At 42.9% G+C, this 27,369-nt stretch overlaps 1 protein-coding gene across 1 annotated transcript in view; it reads right to left on the bottom strand.

Moving 5' to 3' along the window:
- The window catches only part of myripb (myosin VIIA and Rab interacting protein b), a gene marked incomplete at both ends in the record, with an annotated part of 199,782 nt that overhangs the window by 19,448 nt on the left and 152,965 nt on the right, over positions 1–27,369 (bottom strand). The window contains 6 exons of the mRNA XM_080417471.1: positions 82–250; positions 6,779–6,952; positions 7,152–7,232; positions 8,028–8,125; positions 9,116–9,196; positions 25,256–25,392. Coding sequence (XP_080273597.1) covers positions 82–250; positions 6,779–6,952; positions 7,152–7,232; positions 8,028–8,125; positions 9,116–9,196; positions 25,256–25,392 — 740 coding nt within the window. The remainder of the gene's footprint in view (positions 1–81; positions 251–6,778; positions 6,953–7,151; positions 7,233–8,027; positions 8,126–9,115; positions 9,197–25,255; positions 25,393–27,369) is intronic.

Here is a 27,369-nt window from a genome sequence, read left to right as displayed (position 1 = left end):
GTGGTCAGTGAAAGCAGTGCAGGGCCTCAGCAGTGTGGTCAGTGAATGTAGTGCAGGGCCTCAGCATCATGGGGTTCTTACTGGAGTTGTCCAGGCGGTCCATGCTCTTCCAGCTGGGCAGAGAGGCAGCCTTGGGCTCCCTCTTCAGGGACGTGTATTCCTGTAAGCTCTCAAGCGCCCCAGCACCCACCTCCTCTGGGCCTTTCTCTGGGGAGTCGTCACTGGTGAGGGAGAACGCAGAACGGGACCGCTGCGGTGTAGAAACACATATTTGTGGGGGTTAACAGAGCTGTTCTGCAGCCTAAAATCTCTTCATTCCACTCCACATATATCACGAGAGAGAGAGAGAGAGAGAGAGAGAGAGAGAGAGAGAGAGAGAGAGAGAGAGAGAGAGAGAGAGAGAGAGAGAGAGAGCATGGCCATGCAATCAAGCAATTATTAACCTGTATAACAGACTAGCATATTTTCACAACAACAGTTGACAAACGGGTGCACAAGACCACCGTCTCCATCTATTTATAAACTCTTTGGATATAGCCAGCAGAGAAGCAACTATTATAACCTATATAACAGACTCGTATATTTTGACAGCAACAAGAAACAGCCAGCCAATGGAGACGGTCGGGGGCGTGGTTTGGATTCCAGCAGCTCTCCGGGAGCGTGGTTTGCCCAAAGCTCAGGTTGGTTCCCAAATCACGCGTCACGACTTGTGATTTGGTGAACTTGTAGATTAGCTATTTTCGATTAACTCAAGTATAACGGCTTAATTGGTTAATGTATGTTTTGTAATAATAATCTAGATATAAAAAGCAACCTGTAACTTAAGTTTTCAACTAATTGTAGTGGAGTAAAAAGTACAATATTTCACTCTGAGATGTAGTCAAGTATTGAAAAATTGACATACTCGGGTAAAGTACAAGTACCTCAAAATTGCAAGTACAGTACTTGAGTAAATGTACTTTGTTACTTCCTACCACTGAACTCATCTGAGATAACAGTGCTGCATCCTGCCTGGACAAAAATGTACTGCTTCACTAATCTCACCAGCAGGGGGTGCTGGAATTCAACTAACTGGTTTGCAAGAGAGTATCTTGAAGCTTGCAGGGGTGTGTGTGCATGTTCAATAGACAGTAACGAAGAACATTTACTTGAGTACTGTACTCAAGGATATATATTTTTAGTATCTGTACTTAAGTATTTGTATTTTTGGATATTTATGTCTTTCACTCCACTACATTTCAAAGACAAATATTGTACTTCTGACTCATGGGGCGAAAGTACACATGACATTGGGAAAAGTAAAATGTAAATGAACCACTTAACCCTATTTCAAATATAGTGAAAAGCAGATCTACAAAAATTAATATCAAGTTCAACTGGTCGTTGAGTAATTAATTGACTTGAGTACACCCATTGTGCATGTGTGTGTGTGTGTGTGTGTGTGTGTGTGTGTGTGTGTGTGTGTGTGTGTGTGTGTGTGTGTGTGTGTGTGTGTGTGTGTGTGTGTGAGCGTGAGTGAGCGTGAGCGTGAGCGTGAACGTGAGCGTGCGTGTGTGGATGTGGATGTGGATGTGTGTATTGCAGAGAGCCAATGGAGATCTAGTGAGTGAGATGAGGAGGATCCCTGTGTGTTTCACCAAACCTTTGATCTTCCCTGAGGGAATCAGAACAGCATGGAGGGCTGGAGAACTCTGTTTGCTGTGTGTGTGTGTGTGTGTGTGTGTGTGTGTGTGTGTGTGTGTGTGTGTGTGTGTGTGTGTGTGTGTGTGTGTGTGTGTGTGTGTGTGTGTGTGTGTGTGTGTGTGTGTGTGTGTGTGAGAGACATGGAGGACGATGACAAATATGTGCACCGTTCCCTGCTGACAGCCAATGGGAGCGTAACAGCAGGTGTGCTTGCATCGCTGACTGCGTTACTGTAGTAGTGTGTATATCGTCGCAGTTGGGTGGAAACCTTGTATGTCCAAAACCATTCATTTTCTATTATGACAACCTTTTAAAAAAAAATTATAGTTAAAGTTTTCACTACTTTTGTGCGACACTCTTGAATGACGGAGAAGGGCATTAATTTACGATAAAACTTAAAAAGTTGAAATATGGAGATAAAAGGTTTCTGCCCGACAGCAACGACATGTCATTTTTTTGCACCTTAAAACGCTTGACTGTTCCTACCTAAGCTGTTGTATATAGAAGGTACTGTGAAGTTGTTTATATAGGCTGTAAGGTACTGTGGCAGCTGCTGATAAATGCTATACTGTATACTGTATGTGCCAAGCTTAAACGTACATTGTACATACTGTACGTACGCTGATCTATTTTTATTATCCTATTAGAAAACTGCAGACTTTTTCCCCCTCTTGTTTCTCTCTCTCTCTCTTGCTTTTTCTTCACTTATTATCATTACCTATGCTGCTACATTGTCTGAATAAAGTACAACCTTGAACTGTGGTTTTTATAAATATTGAACCAATGAAAAGTATTAACAAGAGCTTGTGACAAAATAATAAGTACATTGGATCCATTGGAACACCGGTTCTTTTTTTTCCATTTAAAAATAAATTACAGTTTTGGACCATAGAGTTATTTTATTTTTCAAATTTAGAGTAGCCAATATTTTGTACCCCTTTTCCCCCCCAATTCAGTCGTTATGACAATTGATTCCTCCCCACACACATTTCTGTGTTGTCACTGCTGTTGTATCCTACTGACTCAACTGCCAGTGAGGAGCCCCCACCGGGAGGACGTAGAGCCTTCGTCCTGCTCCTCCCGCCCAACACTCCCTGCTGTCAGGTGCCGCCCCAGCCCGTAGGAGTACACGCAATTATCATTATCACCCTCCCCGGCCAGCTTCCCTCCCCCAAACACGAGCCAATTTGTGTTCTTGTAGACGCTCAACAAAGCCGGATGCACCACGGTGGATTCGAACCCACAACCTCCGTGGTGGTGGGCAGGGACTTTACCACTGCGCCACCCGAGCGCCCCGACCATAGAGTTATAATATATCTAGAGCACAGACGGCCCCGCCCCCACCTATTCATTTCAATTAAATTTGCTCAGAAGCCCATGAAGCATCCGGAAATACACTCTTCTTCCGGGATTGGCTCCAACGTTGGAGCCAATAGAGCAGGTGCACTAACGTTTCAGACGATAGACGCATGCGCAGTAGCATCCTAAATCACTAAATCACATTTAACCCAGATTTGACTCAAACAAGGGGGTAAATGCGTTCTCCTACAATGCCACAAAAATGTGGAACGCCCTACCAGCAGTCGTAAAGGAGTGTAAATCCCTACTTTCCTACAAAACCGCTCTAAAAGAGCACTTACAGGTGCTATTCCAAACTGGCCCCAGTAAAAGTCAAAGCCTAGCCCCCCTCCCCCGAACTGTTTACAGTACCTATTTTAGTTTTTGTTTTCTAACTGTTATATGATGTTTTTTATAGTGTATTTCTCTGTCATTAAATGTTTCGATGAATTGAGTACAAAGGACCCCAATGGAAACAAGCCATAGTCTTTCTTGGGGTTTAAAAAAGCAGACCTTGTATTGAACTGTACTTTCCTGTGCTTTATTTTGCAAACTGCTAATAAAGTATTCAATCAATCAATCAATCAAAATGCAGACTTGCAATACCAGATTTGGCCACCAGGCTTCGGTGGTTCAATAATCCTCCGCGGTTTTGGGGGCTTGTTTTGGACATACATGGTTTCCACCTGACAGCGATGATGTGTAATGGTATGACATGATGCTTGTTAAGTCATCCGGTTAATTTTGTGTGATTGACACTGTCACTATGTGAATGGTGGCATCTGACGCACTGTGAAGGCAAAGCCTCTGGTGGTACATCAAGAACAGTGTACTAACAGTTACCAACAAATGTGATCTGACACTGGTCCACAGGCACTTAATTGTGTGATGTTGAAGCCGCCATCCATAACTTTTTGTGTGTGAATAAAATGTTATTTTAACCCAGTGGTTCTCAAAACGTTTTAGTGTCAAGGACCCCCAAATTATACTTGGCCACGGACTGCCATCTGAAAATATTTTGTGCCAGCCTGCCAGGGACCTGTCTTACAATTACTTATTCCTTTTTAAATTGTATTTCTTTGTTATTGTTTATTATTGCTGCTACAATGTCTCTGAGGAAAGATGTAACAATACAAATCTTGAACCTTGAATGTTCCTGTTTAGTGAGGTATTTAAACTAAGTAATTAACTGAACCCTTATCCACTGAAGTCTCTCTCAATCTGAGATAGTGTGCCAGAGCAGTAGTAGTTTCTTTCGTTTTTGGCAGGTAAGAAGCGTTAAGATCCCCCAAATTCACAATTTGTAGCTAATTAGAACCATTAATCTGTGAGGCTTAAATCCTATTATAGAATATTATCTTGAGAGAAACAATGCCTCTTACACTGGGTGTAAATCTGAAGCTTAAAGTGCCCCATTATGAACACACAGCACGCTAATTGTTCTCTCTGTTATAAATGGCAACAATAACACGTAATATGAATGTTAATTACCGTGCCCACAGCAACGGGAGTCATGTTATTATAATCACTCCTTTGCACCTTAATCTTGTGCACAACACGCTGATATTATTTTTCTAATATCATGTACAGCGTATACCGTACGACTTGCTGTTGATGCACCTTACAGCTAACCTCATGTACATACTGTACCGGATGGATATGCTATGTGTATGTACTGTAGATATATTTTATAGATTTTTTTTTTTGCTTGCTCCCCCTGTCCCCCTCCTTCCCCTCTTCTTCTCTTTCTCCTTTCTGGAAATGACAAAAAACGATGGGAGCTCACACAAAAACAAATTCTACCCACTTATTTTTTTTACACCTGAGAGCCAGTGATGTGACAATAAACCTGATTCTGATTTGTGGGAATCATCCAGGCTGCACCGAAGAGATGATTAACTTTTGGGGTCAAAAGGTCAAAGTCACAATCAAGGTCAAGTTCAAAATGACATCATCAGTAATAACTCATATATAATAGGGTTTGCACTCCCGGGTGTGTTGTTTGTTTAATTATAACTGTTAACACAAAATGTTGACGGAAAATATAGCACACAGGCATCATTTGGCGCATACACAAAAATTCGGCCAGGCAATTACACCAGCTGGTGTGTCAGGTGCGCACGTGCGCGTGTGTGTGCGCGTGCGAGCACGTGCGTGCGCCGTTGGCTGTTTGTAGGTCCTGAAATTTGGGTCATCCAAACAGGAGCTGAAGGGAAAATGCCTGGCCTACGTACATATGGGGAGGTGGAGCTGAGCAGAATGAACAGGGAAACAGCAGTGGAGTGCAGCTCAGCCTGTAGTAAAGCTGTGTTAGATCATGTATGCAAATTGATAGTGGCGGCTGACCGTGTTAACCCATGAAGGCCTGGAGGTTCCGATTCTACAAAATGTCTTCTAAATCCTAACAGTTTTCTGAAAAACCTATGTTGCTACAGTATATCAGTGGTTCTCAAACCTTTTCATGTCAAGGATCTCCAAAATGATACAGTATGTATTTGGCCGCCGACCCCCATCTGGAAATATTTTATTCCAGGGACCCCCCCCCCCCCCCCAGAAGTTAAGATTTGAGTTTAAAATGTTTGCTTTAAAAATATATATATTCAAAGATTTGCACAAATATTCACGATAAAAAAAAAAGAAGCTCATATGAGCTTGTAGAGCTTGAGATTGAGATTTTCAAGTGGGTCCTGATGTAGACATGCAACCGGCATGCGTACATGCAGTCTCAATGTTTTGTGTGTGTGTGTGTGTGTGTGTGTGTGTCTGTCCGTCCGTCCGGACAGCTAATCTCCGGCACCGTTGGCACGATCGAGGTGAAACTGTGCACACACACTCGCTGGATGACAGAGCAGAACATCTGCCCCAAAGTTTTCACATCGGCCTGTTATAGCGCCACCTGGAGGTCGATCTTTGTGAAATATATTTTTTTATATTACTCCTACAGATTTTGTCCAAACATCACGCAAATCGGTACACATTATCTTTACAGTCATGTGATCATCAACATGGATCTGTCCGATTTTCCCGATTGGCTAAGATTGGCATGTAAAGTTTGCAGGAGTGGCTCATTTTTAACAAAATACCTCAAATCATGAACGTAGCGCCCGACTGCTGTGAAGGTTTGCACGCACACTCCTACTTGCTTGATGAAGACATGGCACCATACATTTTTCAAATCAGCCTTATGCTGGTGCTATAACAGGTTGATTCATGTTTTGTTCATAACTCCTGAATTGTTAGCCTGGTAAACCATCCCGGTCATGTGAATTCACATTATCATGTGTCTTCTGCAGAACGGTCTGTCCCCATGAAGTGCCGTTTTGCAGAAATCAAAAAGTGGAAGAGCCAATCAGTGTCTGTGCTCTACCTGACCTGGCATGACCTGTGCTCCGAGGAGCACGTTTTGCTTTTGTTTCGTTTTTTACCACATTTTCTCCCCAATTTAGTAGTTACACCAATTAATTCCTCCCCACACACACACATGTGTGTTGTCACTGCCGTATCCTACTGGCTCTCCTGCCAGTGAGGAGCCCCCACTGGGAGGAAGAAGAGCCTCCGTCCTACTCCTCCCGCCCAACACTCCCTGCTGACAGGTGCCGCCCCCAGCCCGCGTGCCGCCCCAGGAATGCGGTGACAAACCACACGCAGCGGATTAACATCCCAGTGGTGGGCAGCTACAGTACTTTACCACTGCACTATCTGAGCGGACCCTTGCAGTCTCAATGTTAGCATACAAATAACTGATCTACAGACTGACCCACAGAGTGGAGGAGGAGGTCTTGAGCTGGTCCTGGGCTCCCTGGGAGGAGGAGGTGTGAGGCTGGGAGGGAGATGGCAGGCTGGCAGGTTGACTCAGAGGCTGATGGGACTGGGGCCAGACCAAGTCATGATACTCTGTCTGCATCTCAGAACGCTTCCTCCTCTGGATGATCTGAAAGACAGACATTGATCCATATTCACACAGCGGCCATTTTGCTGTTGTGTCAATTACCTCGTGTATGCCTTTTGCACCAGCAAGTTTTGCAAACCACCCCCCCCTTGTTTTCATTAGCTACGCTTGTCCGTCTTTGAAACAGACAGACAGACAGATAGACTTTGATAGTGAAATTAATGAAAGAAAGCCAGCCTACTTTTTGTACAATGGTTGTGGCGAGTTCCTCTATAAGCTCTTCTTTGTGGTCCCGTAGATATCGCGCCTCATTCTGCTTCTCCTGCATGCGCGCACACACACACACACACACACACACACACACACACACACACACACACACACACACACACACACACACACACACACACACACACACACACACACACACACACACACACACACACACACACACACACACACACACACACACGTCAAAGCTTGCTCAAAGTGGCTGTGAATTACCAAGAGGCTTTTGGCTTGAGTTGAAATGACAAAACCACGGCTGCATCTCACTGATATGAAAACCATGAAAGAGGAGAGAGGAGAGGAAGTTAAACCCAACAAATGGTTCATTGGTCGACAATGTCGCACGATGACAACAGCCGATGCAAGCCCACTCCACGGCACGTTGTGGCCTTGTGTATCGGCTGTTTTTGCCGCACGACACTGCGGTGTACTACAGAGCACAAATAAGCATAGCATAGATGACAGAGAGAGAGAGAGGGGGGGGGGCAAAGAATGAGAAGGAGAGACAGAGAGAAGTGGAACAAAGGGCTTTCAATTCAATTATTGATATTGACAGTGAAGAGAGACAGGAAACGGGGAGAGAGTCATGGAGTGACATGCAGCAAAGGTCCATCGGGCTCGGGAATTGAACCCAGGACTTGCTGTCATGCATCAGAGCATTATGTGGTATGCGCCTTAACCACGCCGCTATCGGCACCCCCAATTCAATTCAGTTCCATTCAATTCAAAGGGGCTTTATTGCCATGAGCCAAAGCAAAAGCGGAACAAAACAATGAAAACAAAATCATCTACAGTACAGTATGTACAATGTATATGCTGTCTGTCTCACCAAGCTGTCACTGAACTCCTCCGCTTTGGCGATGGCTTCCTCTATGGCCTCCTCAGCCACCCGCAGTGCAACTGTGAGCGTCTCTGCCATGCTGTGTCCTGAGATCACACATACACACGCGCGCACGCACGCACGCAGGCACATACACACAATCACAGAGTTACATGTGCTGACTTCCATTTGATGACTGTATACTTGCCCAAAATTAACTAAATTAATCTAAACCTAATGCCAATCGCAATTCCAATCCTAACACCATCCCATAATAGTGTGTTTTCTCTCTATCAGTGACACATCCTGTATTCAGTCTTCTGAGGATCATCATCATCATCTAAATGGCAGATCTGTATCATTGCACAAACAACTCATAATCATATGCAAATAAATTAGCTTTATTGTTGGAGAGGGGGTTGTCTTTTTTATTTGTGTTTATTTGTCTGCAGTATAGTTTGCGATTAGTTTTGCGATTGCGAATGTGGGGGCACTTGAGTCCTTCTACTTATTGCGCATTATCGCCATTCAACAGTGTGCGAGGTCATTGTGTGTATGTGTCGTGAGTGTGTGAGTGTGTGTGTGTGCGTGCGTGCGTGCGTGCGTATGTGTGTGAGTCACACACTGGCACACACTGTGTTTGAGTATCATTGATGCAAATTGATTATCTGGGTTTTTGAATCTACAGTGTGAGTCACTGTCTCCAAAGACTGTGACTCATATCGTAGATTCAAACACCCAGATAATGTCACGACAGCAGAATGAAACCTCAGATATTTAGACACACACACACACACACACACACACACACACACACACACACACACACACACACACACACACACACACACACACACACACACACACACACACACACACACACACACACACACACACACACACACACAGCATACTGTCTTGCTCTGGGTTACAGTTTGGCACAATGAAAATATTGTGGGTGAAAATATTAGGCGGTAAGAATCTGATCTCATTGTTATCTTTCATCATACTGTATGTGCAATGACTCGCAATGTTGCCGGTGTAACACAACACAACACAACACAACACAACACAACACAACACATATCATGTGTTACCTTCACTCTGCCTGTAGAAAGCGGCCTCACTGCCACAGATGCTGCCATCATTATCATTACTGCCTTCGTGAAGACTGTCTTCTGAGAGAGAGACAGAGCGAGAGAGAGAGAGAGAGAGAGAGAGAGAGAGAGAGAGAGAGAGAGAGAGAGAGAGAGAGAGAGAGAGAGAGAGAGAGAGAGAGAGAGAGAGAATGATTTAATTATAATTTCATAGAATGCAGCATGAGTAGTGTTGAATATTTTTAGCTGAATTAGAGCAGTGGTTCTCTCCGTGAGGGGGTTCCAGGGGATCCCCAGCAAAATTGGTAATCCGAATCATTTTCCCCACAACACGTCACCATGCGACGCATTGAGAGTTTGCAGATCTATTTTCAAAAGAATCTTGAAAGAATGTATAGGATTAGGAATGTATATGTTTAAAGTGGTTAAACAAATGTTATACTATATTTAGTAATTTAGCTGGGGACCCCCTGGGATTAGGGATGTCTGATACTGGCTTCTTTGCCGATATCCGATTTTCCAATATTGTCCAACTCTTAATTTCCGATTCCAATACCAACCGATGCAGTATATGCAGGCTTTTTTCACCAAAAGTAATGTCAGGTAACAACATCACATACTGTATCTCCTTTCATATATATATTTTCCGATATTACATTTTTATGTTAATATCAGGGGGGGGGGGGGGAATCCAATCAGGGACCCCTGAGGGTCCCCACTTTGAGAACCACTGCCCCACCTGGCGTTACAGCCTAACAGAAGCTTCTCCCGTTGTGTGTTTGTCATGTCATCCTGTGGTCAAAGCTAAGATGCAACACCAAGCCACGGACGAGTTAAAAAGACAGACAGACAGACAGACAGACAGACAGACAGACAGACAGACAGACAGACAGACAGACAGACAGACAGACAGACAGACAGACAGACAGACAGACAGACAGACAGACAGACAGAAGGACTGGCAACATAGAGGGAAGACCCTCCTGCCAGACCACCAGGATAGAGCTGACAGACAGACAGACTACCACTGGAGTCAGAGGCCCGACATCCGGCTCCATTTCCCCTCTCGTTCCCCCGACCACAGTCCGCATCTCTTGCCCCAACATAACTGTTTCCTGTTCAGCCAAATCATAATCGTTCCCAACATCCCTCCCTCCACCAAGCCCTCTTCCGACCAACTTCTGCCTCACTGTGGCACACAACACACAAAGCTCCACTTCAAGCCTGTAGTCTCAAGTCAAGACACAACACCCAATTCCCCTGCGCCTACAGTGAGTCTGGCCTCTCTCTCTCTCTCTCTCTCTCTCTCTCTCTCTCTCTCTCTCTCCAATTAAATTCAAAGGGGCTTTATTGGCATGAGGAAACATAGTTGACATTGCCAAAGCAAATGTGCAACAAAACAATCAAAACAACGTATGTGCAATTAGATGGGAATAAAGAAATGTGTAAACAGAGCTGTGTTACATCGCAACGTAGAGAAAACTATCTTACAAAACCATAAGAATTGTGCATTTGCTGTCAGAAATAGTAAGAAATCCGCATAGGAAAGATTAGCTTAGATAAACTTTTGACAGCAGTATTTCAATGTTTTGCATTCACTGTGTATACTTCCCCCCCCCTAAATGTATTTAAAGGTAGTTGCTCTATGTACCGAGATCACTCTGTGCAGACTGCAGGAATGCACTCTCTCTCCCCCTCTCTCTCGCTCTTGCTCTCCCTCCCTCTGTCCCCCTCTATTTCTCTCTCTCCTCTCAGTGAGACTGCTCTTTCAGGATGAGTGCACAAAGACAGTCTCAGGCTTCTCAGCGGTTTGCGGTGTCTGGCTGTTAAGAGTCGGTGTCGCCCGCTGCTCTCTGGCCCTATTGTAACTCACCATAGCAGAACCATGGGAATAAAACATGCCGAGCACGGCCAAGCTGTTCAGAATCGAACCGGGGATATTGCAATCAGGTCACACCACATCCCCGGCTGCCTTCTAGATGGGGTACACGTGGTACATGTGTATTGTACCGGCTGACCTCCTATTCACACTCTATTCCAGGATCAGTGTAAGAGCTGTTTCACACTGGCAAAAGTGGGATCATGCTGTGTGTCAAATGGAGTTGTACTGTTCTCGCCTGGTTGGACCTCCATTATCATTTGGGAGGGTGTCTGTGGAGAGGCCCAACGGCAGAGGGAATTATCTACAGCAAGTCCAGGACAATGTGGGATCAAGGCCGTAGGATTTAAACTGCAATGAGACCAGTGGTTGAAGAAGTACTGAGATCTTTTTTTTGGTTGCTTTAACCCATTCAATCCGGGAAACGCATCTGTGTAAGCACTTATTATTTCATACTTTGCCTATTACAAAATAGCAGATATACAAGCTCATAGTGCGGCACCGAGTGCCACGCTATGAGCTTGTAGATCTGCTATTTTTTTTTTAATCTTGATGTTTTTTTGCAAATCTTTGAATATATGTTTTTAAGCTAACTATTTTTTACTCCTGGGGGGTCCCTGGAACAAAATATTTTGAGATGTGGGGTCCCTTGACATGAAATATTTAGAAGACATTTGTAGAATCGGCCTCAGGTCTTAGGGCGCGCTCCCACCAAGAGTTGGCTGGCCGCTGTTAAACGCAGGTTGTGCGCGGCCACAGTTTTTTGCAGCCAGCGGATTCTAAAAAACGGGAGTGTCGCGCCTGTCACTCACTTTCAGGACCCTCCCCGTAGCCCGCACTGCCTGCCATATCTATGCTGCCTGCTGCCTTGAGCACCATGTTGCTTCCTGAGTCTTGAGACGGTCCGCCTTCGACTCACCCGATTGGACAGAGGGAGAAAATCAGCGCCTGCCTCCAGCAGTTTTATGCTTAGTCGCGGAGAGCAGATAAACGCAAGGTCTGAGCGACTAGCGGAAAAATCTGCTCTTGCGTGAATCAACGCATTTGCATTGACAATGCATTGGCAGATTCTGCAAACAGCGGCCAGCCAACTCTTGGTGGGAGCGCGCCCTTAATGGGTTAAGTAAAAGTAGCAATACCACAAATACTCTGTTACAAGTAAAAGTCCTGTATTCAACATTTTACTTAAAGGTCAACTATGCAACATTTCTGGTCTGTGTGTGTGTGTGTACAACCCCCCCCCCCCCCCCCTCTCTCTGAGAGACATCAGACAGGTGGCTGTCTTTAATGCATTAATTGATTACAAAGAGCACTAACGAGCACAGAACGAATTAGACTCTTTTATGGCCCAATCAATCAACTCAGCTCACAATCAATTAACGGCTGTCACAACCCCCCAAGGTATCCAAAAATTGAAATACTCAAGCAAAGTAAAACTACCTCAAAATTGTACTTAACTCTTTCACTGCCAAGAGTATTTTCATAAAGTACTCCCCCAGTGCCAGATTTTTGCGTTTTTTTTTTATTTTAAATTTTGTAATTTTTCATTCAAATAAATTATCTGATTGGGTTTTTAAACCCATAATACAGTTCTACCAGTAGAGAGCAACAAATCGACACATTGATGACCTCGCTGGCTCACTCGCCCCCTCCCAAACAGGCTCACGTCACATCCGGTCATAACCGGATGTTGACATTTTCGACAATCGTTGATCGGGCTAAATTACGATGTGATACACGACTACGATGACTGATCGTCACCCAGACCAAAGAGAGTAGACGTGGACCTCTCCGTTCGTTTTTTATACTGTGTGAAAAAACGTGACTTTCCCTATTCTGGCCGAAAATGACCGCGGGAAAAAAATGAGAACCGGAAACGGAATCTGCGTCATGAAACCGGAACCCAATGAGTCTGAAGGAGTCAGGAAGCGAAAGTGATCATGAAAAATAAACAGAATAGCGCGACCACAGTCAAAAGTAAAAACTCGGGATTTCTCGTGCTGGCAGGGAGGGTACTCGGGAAAAACTCGGGATATCTCGGGGCGTGGCACTGAGAGAGTTAATGATGAGATGATGATGGTGACCGCAACATTCAAATGAACATGCACAGTTGAAAGCATACATTCAGGAGGTACATAAATGCGTACATTTTTTCATCCGATTTTTTTCTGATTAAAATACAGTATTTGACACTTAAAACTGATATAAAATCATTTTATAAGTGATATTGGTCAATTCTAAATATTATCAAATTATTCTGCGTCACCCGTGGACTAGCGTCACAGCACCCACTTTGAGAAACCCTGGCCTAATGCATTCAAATTCAAAAGGTTGAGAATCTCTGGACTACTGCCTCTTAAACTGTCAGACAAGCAGACAGACAGACAGACAGACAGACAGACAGACAGACAGACAGACAGACAGACAGACAGACAGACAGACAGACAGACAGACAGACAGACAGACACAAAGGCAGGCAGAAAGACGCGTGGACTTGAAGTCCACTTACTGTAGACAGACAGACACACTGGCTGACTGGCTGACTGGCAGCAGGATGCTACAACACACTCCATTACATGTCAGCAAGTCAATCATCCTTGATTTATTGTCACTCTACTCTGAAGGCTTGTCCACAAACAGTTTTGTGGGCAACACTATCTCCTGTTTCTATCTGCGTAGAGCATAAACCCATGCTACTCTATCACCCTATCTGCCCTGTGCCCTAACCCTGTTTATGCAGGTCAAACCAAGGTATATAAAAAGAAGGTATAGTCATCTATGTCATTTTCGCTAACATGTAATTCCAGCCGGCAGATTCGTCGCACCATGGGAGCCAGACTGCAGCCTTGAGTTCGGTGGAATGCATTGGAGTTAATGAGAGCTCATGAACAAAATATATTTTTGTTCATTATATTAGACCTTTGTTAAGTAATTGCTTCTGGAAAATAAAAGACGACATATCACACATTGTTTTCTGCTGTGTTGCTTTTCAATGTAAACCAGTGTTGCCATGTCCGCAAAATTCTAAGTGACTTTGGGCTTAATTTTCAGTGCAGTTGCTTGCAAATATTGGTAGTTGCGGGTTGCAGTTTTTGGGGCTTTTTTCTAAAGTGTAGTTGATTATTTGGGCTCGCGTCACAATTAAAAAAATATTTTAACCAGTGGTTCTCAAAAAAAATTATGTCATGGACCCCCAAATTAATATGTATTTGTCCCTAATCCCCATCTGGAAATGTTTTGTGCCAGGGAGCCCTGTACCAGATTTGTGTTGTTAGGGTTTCAAAAGTCTTCTGTACCTTCTTCTATCATAGCCTTGTGGCAAACCAGGTTTGCCGCAAGGCTCATTGTTTTTTATGCCCTGTTATGTAAACACAGGGCATACTATGCCTATAATCTCACAGGGCGTGCAAGTCGGTATTATTCAGTGGTTCTCAAACGTTCTCAAACCTGCTGTCTCATCCTGATCTGTTACTGTCTGTCTCACCACTCTGTTCCTGCGGTCTCACCCTCTGGTCCATGACACTCTCCAGTGTGAAGAAAAAAAAAGCAGAGGCAAAAACACCCCATATTGCCATGGCAACCAGACTGGTTGACAGCGGCGATGGTGGCGACCTGTGTCTGAAAGTGTGTGTGTGTGTGTGCATGCGCGTGTGCGTGCGTCCGTATGATTGAGTCAGTGAGTAAAAAGGTGTGAAAGAGGGTGCAAGAGGAAATGGGAAAATGGGAGAGTGAAGTGTAAATGTTTATGTGTGAGCGTGGGTGTGTGAGAGTGAAAAAAAGCGAGCAAGTAAATGAGAGAGCGAGAGAGCAAGAGAGAGACTGACAGACAGAGAAAAGAGAGAGAGAAACGGTGAGAGAGAGAATAAACAAACGTGTCAATAACGCTGCCAGTGTGAGCTGAAGATCCTTGAAACAGCAGCAGAGAGGTGATGGGAGAGTCCACAAAGGCTTAGTGCTTTCCTTTCAGTTACTACCCTGCATATCTCTCTCCCTCTCTCATGCCACCGCTCGCACACTCTATCATTTATCATCGCACACTCTATCATCATCTATACCAGTGGTTCTCAGGGTCCGGGGAACCCCATGGGTCCTTGACCTTGAGGAGGTTCCAGGGCGGTCCACAGCAAAATGAGGAACAGTTTAATCACTTGAGCACCATTTCCCCAAAAAATCTACAAGCTTGTATTTTTTTTTTTTTATCTTTTGCCCATACATGCCCAAGATAGGGATGCCAAGTGCACTTCACTCTAATTTCACTATAGAGCATTGGTTCTCAAAGTGGGGTCCGGGGACCCCCAGGGATCCGTGGGGGGTGTTCCAAGGGGTCCCCAGCAAAAGTAGTGAACATAGAATGACAATCATTTTAACTACTGTACTTTAACCTTTTATACGTTGGCTATTCAAAAATAGCAGATACACATGAGCTTGTAGATCTGCTATTCTTCAAAACTCTTGAACATAATTAGTGAACATTTATCCGTGGACAAATATTTATCAATTTGGGGGTCCTTGACGTGAAATCGTTGACCACTGATCTAGAGGTTGGTCCAATGAGAGGATGTATTGTACTAGATGTTCACGCTAGCGATGGTCAGACAGACGTCACACGAAGATTGGCCAATCAAATCTAGATGTTATGTTTGAGAACGGATTTGGCCTCCTAACTACAGTATAAGCCTAATGCTGCTTTTCACACTGGCAGATACAAACATCTTTGTAGCTTTGTATCTGAAATTGAAGCCAGCTCAACTTATTTGTAGCTTTCTAGCTTTTGTAGCTTTTTTAGCAGCTTACAAATGTCGGAGGTATCTTTGTATCTTCATGTCGCTGGCTTCCATTGGAAATGAAATGTAGACTGTATCTTTGTAGCTGCCAGGGTGAACACTAGCATACCTGTAACTCCCCCAAACTTAACCATAAAACCACCATTTCTCTTGTGAGGACAAGGAAAATTGTCCACACAATGTCTATTTGGTCCTCACAAGTATACTAATACAAGCACACACACACACACACTCACACTCGCACACGCACACTCATAAAACAGCCTCAGAACGGACTGCATAATAACATAATGACTGACCAGAGATCAGGATGTGGTGCAGCACAATTAAGTTTAATATAAATCTTTACGATAATGATGTTTTGGAACCTGTACCTAAAATAATTTCTCCTTAAATACTTTCATAAAAAAATGTTGCTGCTCAAATGTAGAAGTGTACAAATATATTTTTTACATTTTTGTATACTGATTGAAAAAATTGGTTTATGCGGTTGACTAGGAGACAGACAGACAGACAGACAGACAGACAGACAGACAGACAGACAGACAGACAGACAGACAGTAACTGAGAAAATATCATGATATATCTGTGTTGAATCGTGTTGAGTGTGATAAACCCAGTGCATCGTGTTCTGAGAAGGCTGGATTGATGATACGAAGAAAATAGATTTCTGTGTGTATGTGTGCGTGTGTGTGTGTGTGTGTGTGTGTGTGTGTGTGTGTGTGTGTGTGTGTGTGTGTGTGTGTGTGTGTGTGTGTGTGTGTGTGTGTGTGTGTGTGTGTTATAAAACCAGATGGTTTATGATAGATCAATACATTTCCTGACCCGGGAGAGTACAGCCAGGCTCAATGTTCAGCTGCCCAAGGTCACATGTTGCTCCAACAGCATCAACACACACACACACACACACACAAACACACACACACACACGCGCGCGCACATGCACGAACGCAGGGTGATGCACACGCGTACGCACACAAGCATTCACGGACACTGTCATAATCTATGCCAGTGCAGTTCACATCTGGATATTATATTTTTGTATTTTGCGATATGTATATTGCGCTTGTTGATATTGTGATGACGATATATTGTGCAGCTCTAATCTATACACATAACTTCCAGTGTGGCTGTGCCCTCCATGTGCAGGTTTTGCCATGAGGCTACAGTATGTTACAGTGACAGCAGTGGCCCTGGGATCCTGTTTAACATTCTGCCTTTCAATCCCCACAGACACACACAGCACTGAGCTCTGAGTCATCACACGTCCACGCCCCAAGAACAACAACAATGCTCCAAAAACACTGATATATTAATGTTTTAACCACAGTGGTTCTCAAACTTTTTGTTATTTCAAGGACCCAAGGGCTCCTTGAAACTCTGACAGTGTACAGTTTTGTAACCATTTGTACACTGTCAAGAGTTACAAACCTTTAAGGGTCGCTTTGGTTCATAACCATGTATCATTTAGCTGGGGACTCCCTGGAACCTCCAAGGCTTATGGGGGGGGGGGGGTCGATTGGAGGACATGCCATTTTCCAAAGTACTATGGTGTAAGTGGCTCAGGAGGAGAGTGTCCTTGAGCAAGACACACCTCGACTGCTCCTGATGAACAGATTGATGCCTTGCATGGCTGCCTCTGCTGTTGGTGGTACACTGTGTAAAGCAATGGTTCCCAAACCTTTTAGCTTCAGACCCAAAAGAGAAATTTGGGTCTAAACAAGTGAAAATAGCCGATCTACAAGCTCGCGAGCTACAAGACGCGTTGTGAGCTTGTAGATTGGCTATTTTCCTAACGTCTTAAAAGTGTTTACATTTTTTTTATATTTATCTTTGATTTTATTTCATTTTTACATTTATGAAATTCTTTGAAAAAGAAAGATTCTTCGCCGAAAATAACCGATCTACAAGATCTATAAATACACGGAAGGGGAACAGGCATGTGGTGTTAAAGTGAACGTTATCATTCTACAAACGTTTAGGTTACGACACCTCAGTGAATCCTATCTGTTTCTGCTGTAAAATGTGTCACAGCGTTCATTGATGCCTGTCAGTGGTTGAAACCTTATCTTTTTCCATTATACTGTTTGACAAGTGTTGGTGTGTGCGCGTGTGACCGTGTATGCGTGCGCGTGCGCGTGCGTGTGTGTGTGCGTGCGAGAGATGCGTATAGTTCTATTCCTGAGGACCTATCTAATCAGATTCAACTTCATTGTCACATCACAGGTTTACAGGTGTAAAACAGTGGGTGAAATTAGTTTTTGTGCATGCTCCATCGTTTTTGTTATTTCCATAAACAGAAAGGGAAGAAGAAGAAAGGGGGGAGCCAGGGGAAGAGAGATCAATCAATAAGAACAAACAAATTATCTACATATTTACGCATAGTACCCAAGTGGGAGCGGCTGAGCCCAAACGTTTTTGATTGATTGATTGAATACTTTATTAACAGTTTGCAAAAAAAGGTACGGTGGCACACTTTTTTATGGCTGTTGGTAGGGCATTCCACATCCTGGAGAATTTGACCCCATTTTTGTGCCGAAACTGGGTTCAGTGAGATCAGTGGGGCTCCCTTCTGGTGTTGTGCCTGTGTTTGTCTTTTACGTTATTGAAGTAGTCTGACAGGTACAGTACATGGGTATCCATGTCTCCACCATTAGATCCGGCACCCTGGAGATAGAGTTCGAAGGAGAAGATCTATAGCCTGCCATTGCCAGACTGATGACGTGGATTTACTCACACGCTCCTCCACGGCATCAGTCTGGACTTCGGCCCATAGGCAGAGAGTATGAGAAATCTGAAAATGATTGGGCCAATCAGTGACTACGTTTCAACTGCTGTCCGTACAACAGTAAAAAGCAGCCCCTGATAGGCCCGGTCATTTTCTGATTTCTTGAGAGTGAATCCACATCATCAGTCTGGCAATGCCAGGCTAGAAGATCTATACCACGCCGGCAATGGACCCTGCTGAACCGTCTACTACGTAATGTGGTCGGCTGCTTCAAATCGCCTATGAAAAAGTGGGGCTTGGACTGCCGACCACATAATCACCACACGTCCGCTGTAAAGACCACCATCGGGGGAGAGCCTCTCAGCTGTCACTCTCTCTCTCTCTCTCTCACACACACACACACACACACACACACACACACACACACACACACACACACACACACACACACACACACACACACACACACACACACACACACACACACACACACACACACACACACACACACACACACACACACAGTAGACTGCATGGTAGCTGCCTCTACAGGGCTTTCAGTGAAGACGCCTCTACAGGGCTTTCAGTGGAGATGATGGACGTATAAGCACAAAGTACAAATCCCATCTTTCCTGTTGGCTTCCACTTAGGTGTGAAGGTCATTATGTTCTCCCCAGGGACATGATAGATGAAAAAAGAGTCACATCTCTCTCGCTGACTGTCACTTGCCCTGTGATTTCCCACTGGTTCTATAATTGATTTGACCAGCTACTGCAACGCCGCGGCGATGATAAATGAAACCTATTTCACAACATATGAAAGGAGCCTACAGCTCGTCATATATCGTCACAGTTGGGCAGAAAACCTTGTATCTCCAATATTTCATCTTTTCTTTCACAAATTAAATGCCATATTTTATACTCAATCACATGATAGGGTCGTGCAAAATTGTGAAAATAGCTGACGAGTTCACAATGCAACCGTTTTCCGGTAGGAGACACAAAGAATCTACTTTGTGTCTCCTACCGGATACATTAGTCGGTAGGAGACGGGAATCAAATTATTAGCTTAGGAATGCTTCATGGGGTGTGCAATTGATAGAAAATAAGTAATTTTTTGGGTGAACTACTCCTTTAAGCACTAAACTGGTTGATTGGAGTCCCACAGGGTTCTAAACTTCTAATAGTGTATTTTCAGTTTTTTTCCTGAAAATAGCCGATCCACAAGCTCACAACTTGTCGCGCTGAGCTTGTCAATCTGCTATTTTATGCGAAAGCCTTCCCCACAATAAGGATGCTGGGGTTTAAGTGGTTAAACAGTAGATCAGCTATTTTAGCTATTTTTTTTAAAGAAATGGAAAGATTTTGCCTACAATGACATGCACAAAATTGCGATGCCAGGCTGAAAGTGGTTAAGTCAGCCTGTGGGGTTTGTGACTGAAGAGCTTGTGACTAAATAATAAATACCACAGGTTCCTTTTCCCGCCCTCATTTCCTGAAAAGTTACGGTTTCGGAAGTACAGTACAAGGTTTCTGCCCGACAGCGACGATATAACAGTGGCCCCCCTGTTATACCGTCGCTGTCGGTTCGGAAACCTTGTAAACATTTCACCCCACTCGAAAGGTTTAGGAGGATGTTTTACGTTCCAGAGGCTGGTTGCACTACATGTACACTACATGCAAACCTCCAGTCTTTCATTTCTGGGGTTGTAAACATTATCTGGCGCAGTTGATGTGAAACTCTTAGCTCCCAGAGCAAAAGGAAAGGCACAGCCGAGCTGACCAAGCAAAACACTGTAAGTTCAATAGGGAGCAGTTTTGATTCAGAGCCTGAAGTGAAAGCCCAGCAGTGGTGCGGGCAAAGTACAAGTAAAGTTGCTCCTCCGTTTTGTACTTGAGTGTAAGTACTCGACTATTTCTTTTTAAAAACGGTTAAGTATTCAAAAGTACAAATTGCAAAGTACGAAAATGGCGATCTACAAGCTCACAAACGTGTCTCATTGCAACACGTTGTCCGCTTTTAGATCTGCTATTTTCACTATATTCTAAATGGAGCTTGTGGTTAATTCATAATGTACTTTTCCCCTTCCTAGAAATGTATACTGGATTCAAAAGTACAACATTTGTCTTTGATACGTAGTGGAGTGAAAGTCATACAGTAAGTATCAAAAAATACAAATACTCAAGTAAAGTACAGACACTCCAAAACATACTTAAGTACTCAATACATGTACTAACTGCCCACCACTGCAGCTGAGCTGACCAAGCAAAACACTGTAAGGTCAACAGGGAGCAGTTTTTGGAGCAGTGATTCAGAGCCAGAAGTGAAATCTCATTAAAGCTCAGGTCGACTCCTGGGGTCATAAAAGTTTTAGTTGTACCTACGGATAAACTGTCGCCATCGTATATTTTACAAAACAAATAGTTGCGTTCCGTTTTCCACACAAATTGGGCACAGGCGCTACAAAGGAAAATGTCCTCTCAGAGCGAAGGCCTTTCGAGTAAATTAAAGCCCAATCCCCTTTTCTGACAGCTCCTGTCTTTGCACATTCTGTGGCCATGTTTACAGTCTTAACCTATTCCACCTGATATACGACACAGAGAGGGCTGTGTTTGGGTGTGTGTGGGCGTGTGCGTTGTGTGTGGGTGTGTGCGCTCGCGTGTGTGTGCGTGCGTGAGTGTGCTTTTATACTATACTTGTGAGCACCATATTTTTTTGGTCCTTTGATTGATTTTTTTTTCCAGAAATTGTTATTTTAAGATTAAATGTTTTCTTTTTGGTTAAGATTTACATTTAGGAAAGATTCAGGTTGGGGTTATTAGGGTTAGGATTAGACATTTTAAATGTTGTTGTGTGCCAAATAATAGCCGATATACTGTACGTATCTGCAATTTTTGGCTATTTGTAAGCTATTTACAAAGCCATCTTAAGCCATGTTCATGTCCTAGTATATTAATACAAATGTGTGTGACTGTGTGTGTGTGTGTGTGTGTGTGTGTGTGTGTGCCCATAAACTGCCTAACCCTGTAAAAGTTGTTTCCCTGTAAATTGATATTAATTTGTGGATTGAAATTTGTGGATTGAAATTCAAATTAAAATGTGTGTGTGTGTGCTTGCGTACGTGCGTCTCTTAGCGATAAAAAAAGCAATAAAACTCATGCGGACGCAGAAACAGAGCCAGGGTGGTACAGGCACATTAATGTATTTATATATATATAGATTAAAACTATCTCACGCAGGCACGCGCACACACACACACACACACACACACACACACACACACACACACACACACACACACACACACACACACACACACACACACACACACACACACACACACACACACACACACACACACACACACACACACACACACACACACACACACCCCCACACACAGTACACACAAACAAGAGCAGAGAGGTCAGGATGGAGAGAAAACCCATGCATAACTCACACTTTACAAGGTGGGAGATGTTGGCAAGTCAATAAATCAAGCAGCCTCTGACTTGTACAAGCAAGCGACAATAACCGACCGATCGTGTATAAATAAATTGTACATGTGCATGCATGATACGAACGCATGTTCACCCACACATGCACACACAGCAAACAGAATCAACCCACACATTTTTCACACATGAATATACAATTTGATTCTACAAAACACATTGATGTATAATACACACATACCGCAGCGGTTCTCAAAGTCGGGTCCGGGGACCCCCAGGGGTCCTTGAAGGGGTTCCAGGGGGTCCCCAACAAAATGATCAAAGTCAGTTTAACCACTTTAACCCTATTTCATACTTTGGCTATTCAAAATTAGCAGACATCTACATCTGCTATTTTCATGAAAAACTGACAACAAATCTTGAAAAAACAGAAAGGGACAATTTTTTTTATTTAGAAGTGTTTTAACACGAATCTTCTCTTATCGGGAGTCCCTGGAAGTAAATATTTTTAGATGGGGATCCGTGGCCAAGTAGATACTTTGGGGGTCCTTGACATAAGAATGTTCGATAACCACTGTATTACAGTATTTCCATAATCATGCAATAAACCAGTCAGTCAGTGGGTGCAGTGATTATTAGAGAGGAAGTAGTGTTTGGGGAATTGGACAAAGTATAATCTGCAGGGCTTGTGTGAGTTGGTACAATAATAGAGAATCCTATTTCCTCTCTGGGTGATGTAAGAGGAGAGGAGAGGAGAGGAGAGGAGAGGAGAGGAGAGGAGAGGAGAGGAGAAGCTTGAAGAGGAGAGAGGAGAGAGGAGCTCCATAATATACTATATAGGAGTATGCAATGTGAAATGAGGATGTTAAGTGTGGAAGAACTCACCCTATTGTTTTTTTTTATTATTATTGAAATGTTTACTTTTTCGATCTTCAGGGTTTGTGCAGGATGCTGAGAACAGATTCACTCTGTCTGAGCCTCTGAGGACGTAATATTCCTCAAGATCTTAAATATAAAATATATGTTATCATGTATTTAATTTAATATTTCTATTTTATCGTTATTCTTTCTTTCCTTTTTTGCATATTTTGTTGCCCCTTATATTTGTTTTAAAGTAAACCCCAATAAAATACTGATCATAAAAGATATATATTTCCTCAAGATTTAACTGACAAAGCAGCGACCTCCTAACCTGATTTAGCCTGTCCAATATGTCCTACGTATCCCTTTAATCCAGTGTGCCAGAGCTTGTAATAAAGCCCTGTAGCTACAGACTTAGGGGCATCCACATCAGGTTGCAGTCAGGTCCAAAGTGTGGCATCTGGAGGCGGAAGGATCAAACCAACCCTGATGCTTGCTTACCCCCCCCACCCCCACACACACACACGGATGAATCACAGTGGCCCATGGCCTGCGGGTGGGATTAGTGGGCAGGCTGGCTACCTGCATGAACCCACCATGATCTTCAAGCAGACACACGCCAGTGAGCCAACACGCCACCAGGCAAAACACACACATTATACACAGCAAAAAATCCTGAGAGTTCTTGTAACATTTGTAAGAGTCAAATTGTACCCGTAAGGATTTTACTGTGTACTTTCTGTCTGTTCTATTAGGCTTACAGAGAAGCTGTCTTTACTACAGCTGCGGATATCATACTGGGATTACCCATCCACCCCCAACTCAAACCTTGGATGGATTATTCACTGTATTGTGTGTGTGTGTGTGTGTGTGTGTGTGTGTGTGTGTGTGTGTGTGTGTGTGTGTGTGTGTGCGTGCGTGCGTGCGTGCGCACGGGCGTGTTGTGTGTTTGTATTCAATGGTAAAAAAAAGAACCGGTGTTCCAATGGATGGGGAGTAGTTATTATTCATTCACAGGCTCTTGATAATGCTTTTCATTGGCTCAATATTTATGAAACCCTCAGACACACTTTACCACTGTCATTTTCACACCTAAAAAAAGACATTCAACGCGTCACACAATGTCACACGTTGTGAGCTTGTAGGTCGGCTATTTTTGCTACTTTTGTGTGACACTGTAGTATGCCTAAGTAGGGCATTAATTCACGAAAAAAGTTGAAATATGGATTGGAGATACAAGGTTTCTGGAAGACAGCATCGATACGAAGAACTGTGTTTAAATGCAGGGGGGTGTATCTTTTTGGTGGACAAATGTTTGTGTCTGTCTGCCAGAGATGAGAGTCAGACGTTTATGTGAAGCAGTGAGTTAGGCAGACGCGTGGAAAATGGGTAATCATGCAACATGGCGAACAAATAAGCAATCAACAATCATCAGCATTTGTCTCCATTTGCCTGGCCTACACAACCCTTGATTTTCAAAGTGCCATTTCTCGTTATAGTTGACAGCTATAATTACATGCAAACTAAGCCGAAACAATGAAAATTACTCATTAGTAGGCTAAGTATAGTAACTATGGAAATCAGTGCGGTGTGTAGTCAAACAATTAGCTTTGATTCCTGAACATAAATGTTTTTGGTTTTATAATGCTTTGCAGCTCATCAACATCTTAAGTAAAAGTATTAATACTGCAATGTAGAAACACTCTGTTACAAGTAAAAGTACGGTAATCAAAATGTACTTGAATAAAAGTGCAAAAGTATTGGCGTCAATACTGACATCAGTATCATAACTGTAGATACTGATGTCATCACAAAAGTAAAAAAAAGGTCGATATATCCGCCAAATGGATACATCGGTGGGGCTCCACATGAACCATTGACAGAGGGATAGTTACAAAACAACATGTGCACTGGTAAAGGCCCAAACAAAAGATCAGTGGTGGAAAAAGCACTCATAATTTTTACTTAAGTAAAAGTTATCAATACTGCAATGTAGAAATACTCTGTTACAAGTAAAAGTCCGGAATAAAACATTTACTTGAGTAAAAGTACAAAAGTATCAAAATGTACTTAAAGTACCAAAAGTAGAAAGTACTCATTATGCCGAATGTCCCATTTCAGTTTTCAAGTTTTCAAATGTATAAAGTGTATTAAAAATATTTTGAAAATAGCAGATCTACAAGCCCACAATGCGTTGCGATGCGACAGATTGTGAGCTTGTAGATCGGCTATTTTCAAATGGACGAAATGTATATAGGGCTGAAGTGGTTAATGTACAGTAGGTTTTGTAATAATAATCAAAATCTATAAAGTAACTGGATGTTGAAAACAAAAGATAAAAGGAACACACAAAACAAACTCAAATCAACCACAGAAACCCTGCGAGGCCGATGCGTGTTTGATGTGATGAAAGGCAGAGGAGTCGGGAGTTACCTGGGAGATCAGAGAGGGCTCCTCTCTCTATGATGTGCTTGCGGTACAGGGTCTTCAGGACCTTAGCGCTGCCGAACCTCTTGAAGCGACTCTTCACATTGTTGTAGTACCATTCCAGAGACTGCACCCTCAAAACCCTGCAGGGGAAGGACAGGAGGGAAGGACAGGAGGGAAGGAAGGAAGGAAGGAAGGAAAGGAAAGGAAAGGAAAGGAAAGGAAAGGAAAGGAAAGGAAAGGAAAGGAAAGGAAAGGAAAGGAAAGGAAAGGAAAGGAAGGAAGTGGATAGAAGGAAGCAAGAAGGAAGGCAGACAAAGTCAAGTTAAACATCGCATCAAAATGTAAAAGAGAAAAAACAATTACAGATGAAAAAAAAAAAAAAAACGGGCCAGTGGCAGATTTGATTGTAATTGTGTCTCGGCTCTAACTCTGAAATGGAGCCAACGCTTCCATTATCAATCTGGTTTAATTTAATGACTTTCTATTAGCAAAGTGGAGATAACAAAGCCTGCAGAACAATCATTTGTTAGGGAAGCCAGTCACAATTTACATTCACATAACATTACTCTACAGTACCTCAGCCTAGCACTCTTCTTTTCTTCTATCCCTTTCCCTCGCCTATTTTTTCTTCTTCTTTCAAGTATGTTTATTGAGTTTTACCCTTTTTAAACACATCAACAACAAACAGCCCACGGCACGTTGGTCTGTAAAATCAGCATACTGTAATTACAGCTCAGATGACAAAAGGGACATAAATTATAATAATAGCAGTGTCAGTCACAAGCAAGGCACAAGAAGTAGCGTTCATAATTGGTAAACAAAAATACTTAAGAGCGGTGAAGAAACTGTGTAATTGAAAAACTGGCGATATGGAGCCAATATCTTCATGAAATTCACAAATATCTTCATGACTCTTCAGTGAAGAGTGAAGCTGAAGCAAACAGGTCAGTTATTCAAGGGTAAAACACTCCATAAGTATCTTATGCCAGAGGAGGTTTTATCATTTATGATTTTTTTTTTGCATCTATGCAGATAGATGACCAAAAATTGGTCAACGTTTTTGGTCAAAAATATGTATTACATCATCATGAGAAGGAGCGCTGAGTTATTTTCTGCCTGCAACAATTAAGACTGCAACTTCTCTGGTTGGCTTGATCAGGCTGATTTGGATTGGGGATGTTGAATTCAAGCCATTGGACTCGTTTGGTTTGTATCAATATTGTAGGTTGGCTATTCTAGAAGCCTATTTTAGATGTTTTTATTATAATGGTTTTCTATCCATCCATCTATCTATCTATCTATCTATCTATCTATCTATCTATCTATCTATCTATCTATCTATCTATCTATCTATCTATCTATCTATCTATCTATCAGCACTCATGATGAGGATGGTGATGGTCTGAAGAATATTAAATAAATCTATTTTTGCATCCAAAGAGCCTAAAAAAATATCAGTGTGCAGGCTTTTTCTGTTTATTCATTCATGTTATTTAGATAGACATATTGTTTGCTTGACCACAAATGCTAAGAATGTTCTTTAGATATACTGTATAGCATGTCAGATGTTTACTTGTATCCTAGCTCCTTTGAAGCACTGAACCGTTTCTCTTTGCAATCTATTTACATGGTTATTTATCCTTTGTTGACTATAGGGCAGGGTTCTTAAATATTTTCTAGGCCAAGGACCCCTTAGCTGAGAGAGAGATGAAGCAGGGACCCCCACTACATACGTATTGTATACAATTGTGCTGCAATCATAGATTCCATAGATAGCTTCATAGACTTGCTTGACAGCTCTATCATCAGTGTTGTGTAGCGTTGTGTTGGATTCATGGTAATGTGAATTTTCATTTAACCACTTAAAGCCTAAATACTTTAAAAACTTGATCTTTGGCTTCGTAATTGGTCTGCTCTTTTTTCCTTCGACACCAAAAAAGTTACAATCACACAAAGATTTGGCAGACCCCCTGTAGTAACTCTGAGGACTCCTATAGGGGTCCCGGACCCCCTGTTGAAGACCCATGGACTAGGGTTCATGTCATCCACTCCGATCTCGCACTTGTAAGTCATTCTGGATTAGAGTGTCTGGATAAATGCCTCAATTGTAAATTGTA

This window comes from Gymnoscopelus braueri (genome assembly GCF_963280865.1).
Source record: "Gymnoscopelus braueri genome assembly, chromosome: 21".
In the NCBI taxonomy this organism is placed as follows: domain Eukaryota; kingdom Metazoa; phylum Chordata; class Actinopteri; order Myctophiformes; family Myctophidae; genus Gymnoscopelus; species Gymnoscopelus braueri.
The sequence above is the reverse complement of the archived record's forward strand: the minus strand, read 5'-3'. Positions and strand labels throughout refer to the sequence as shown.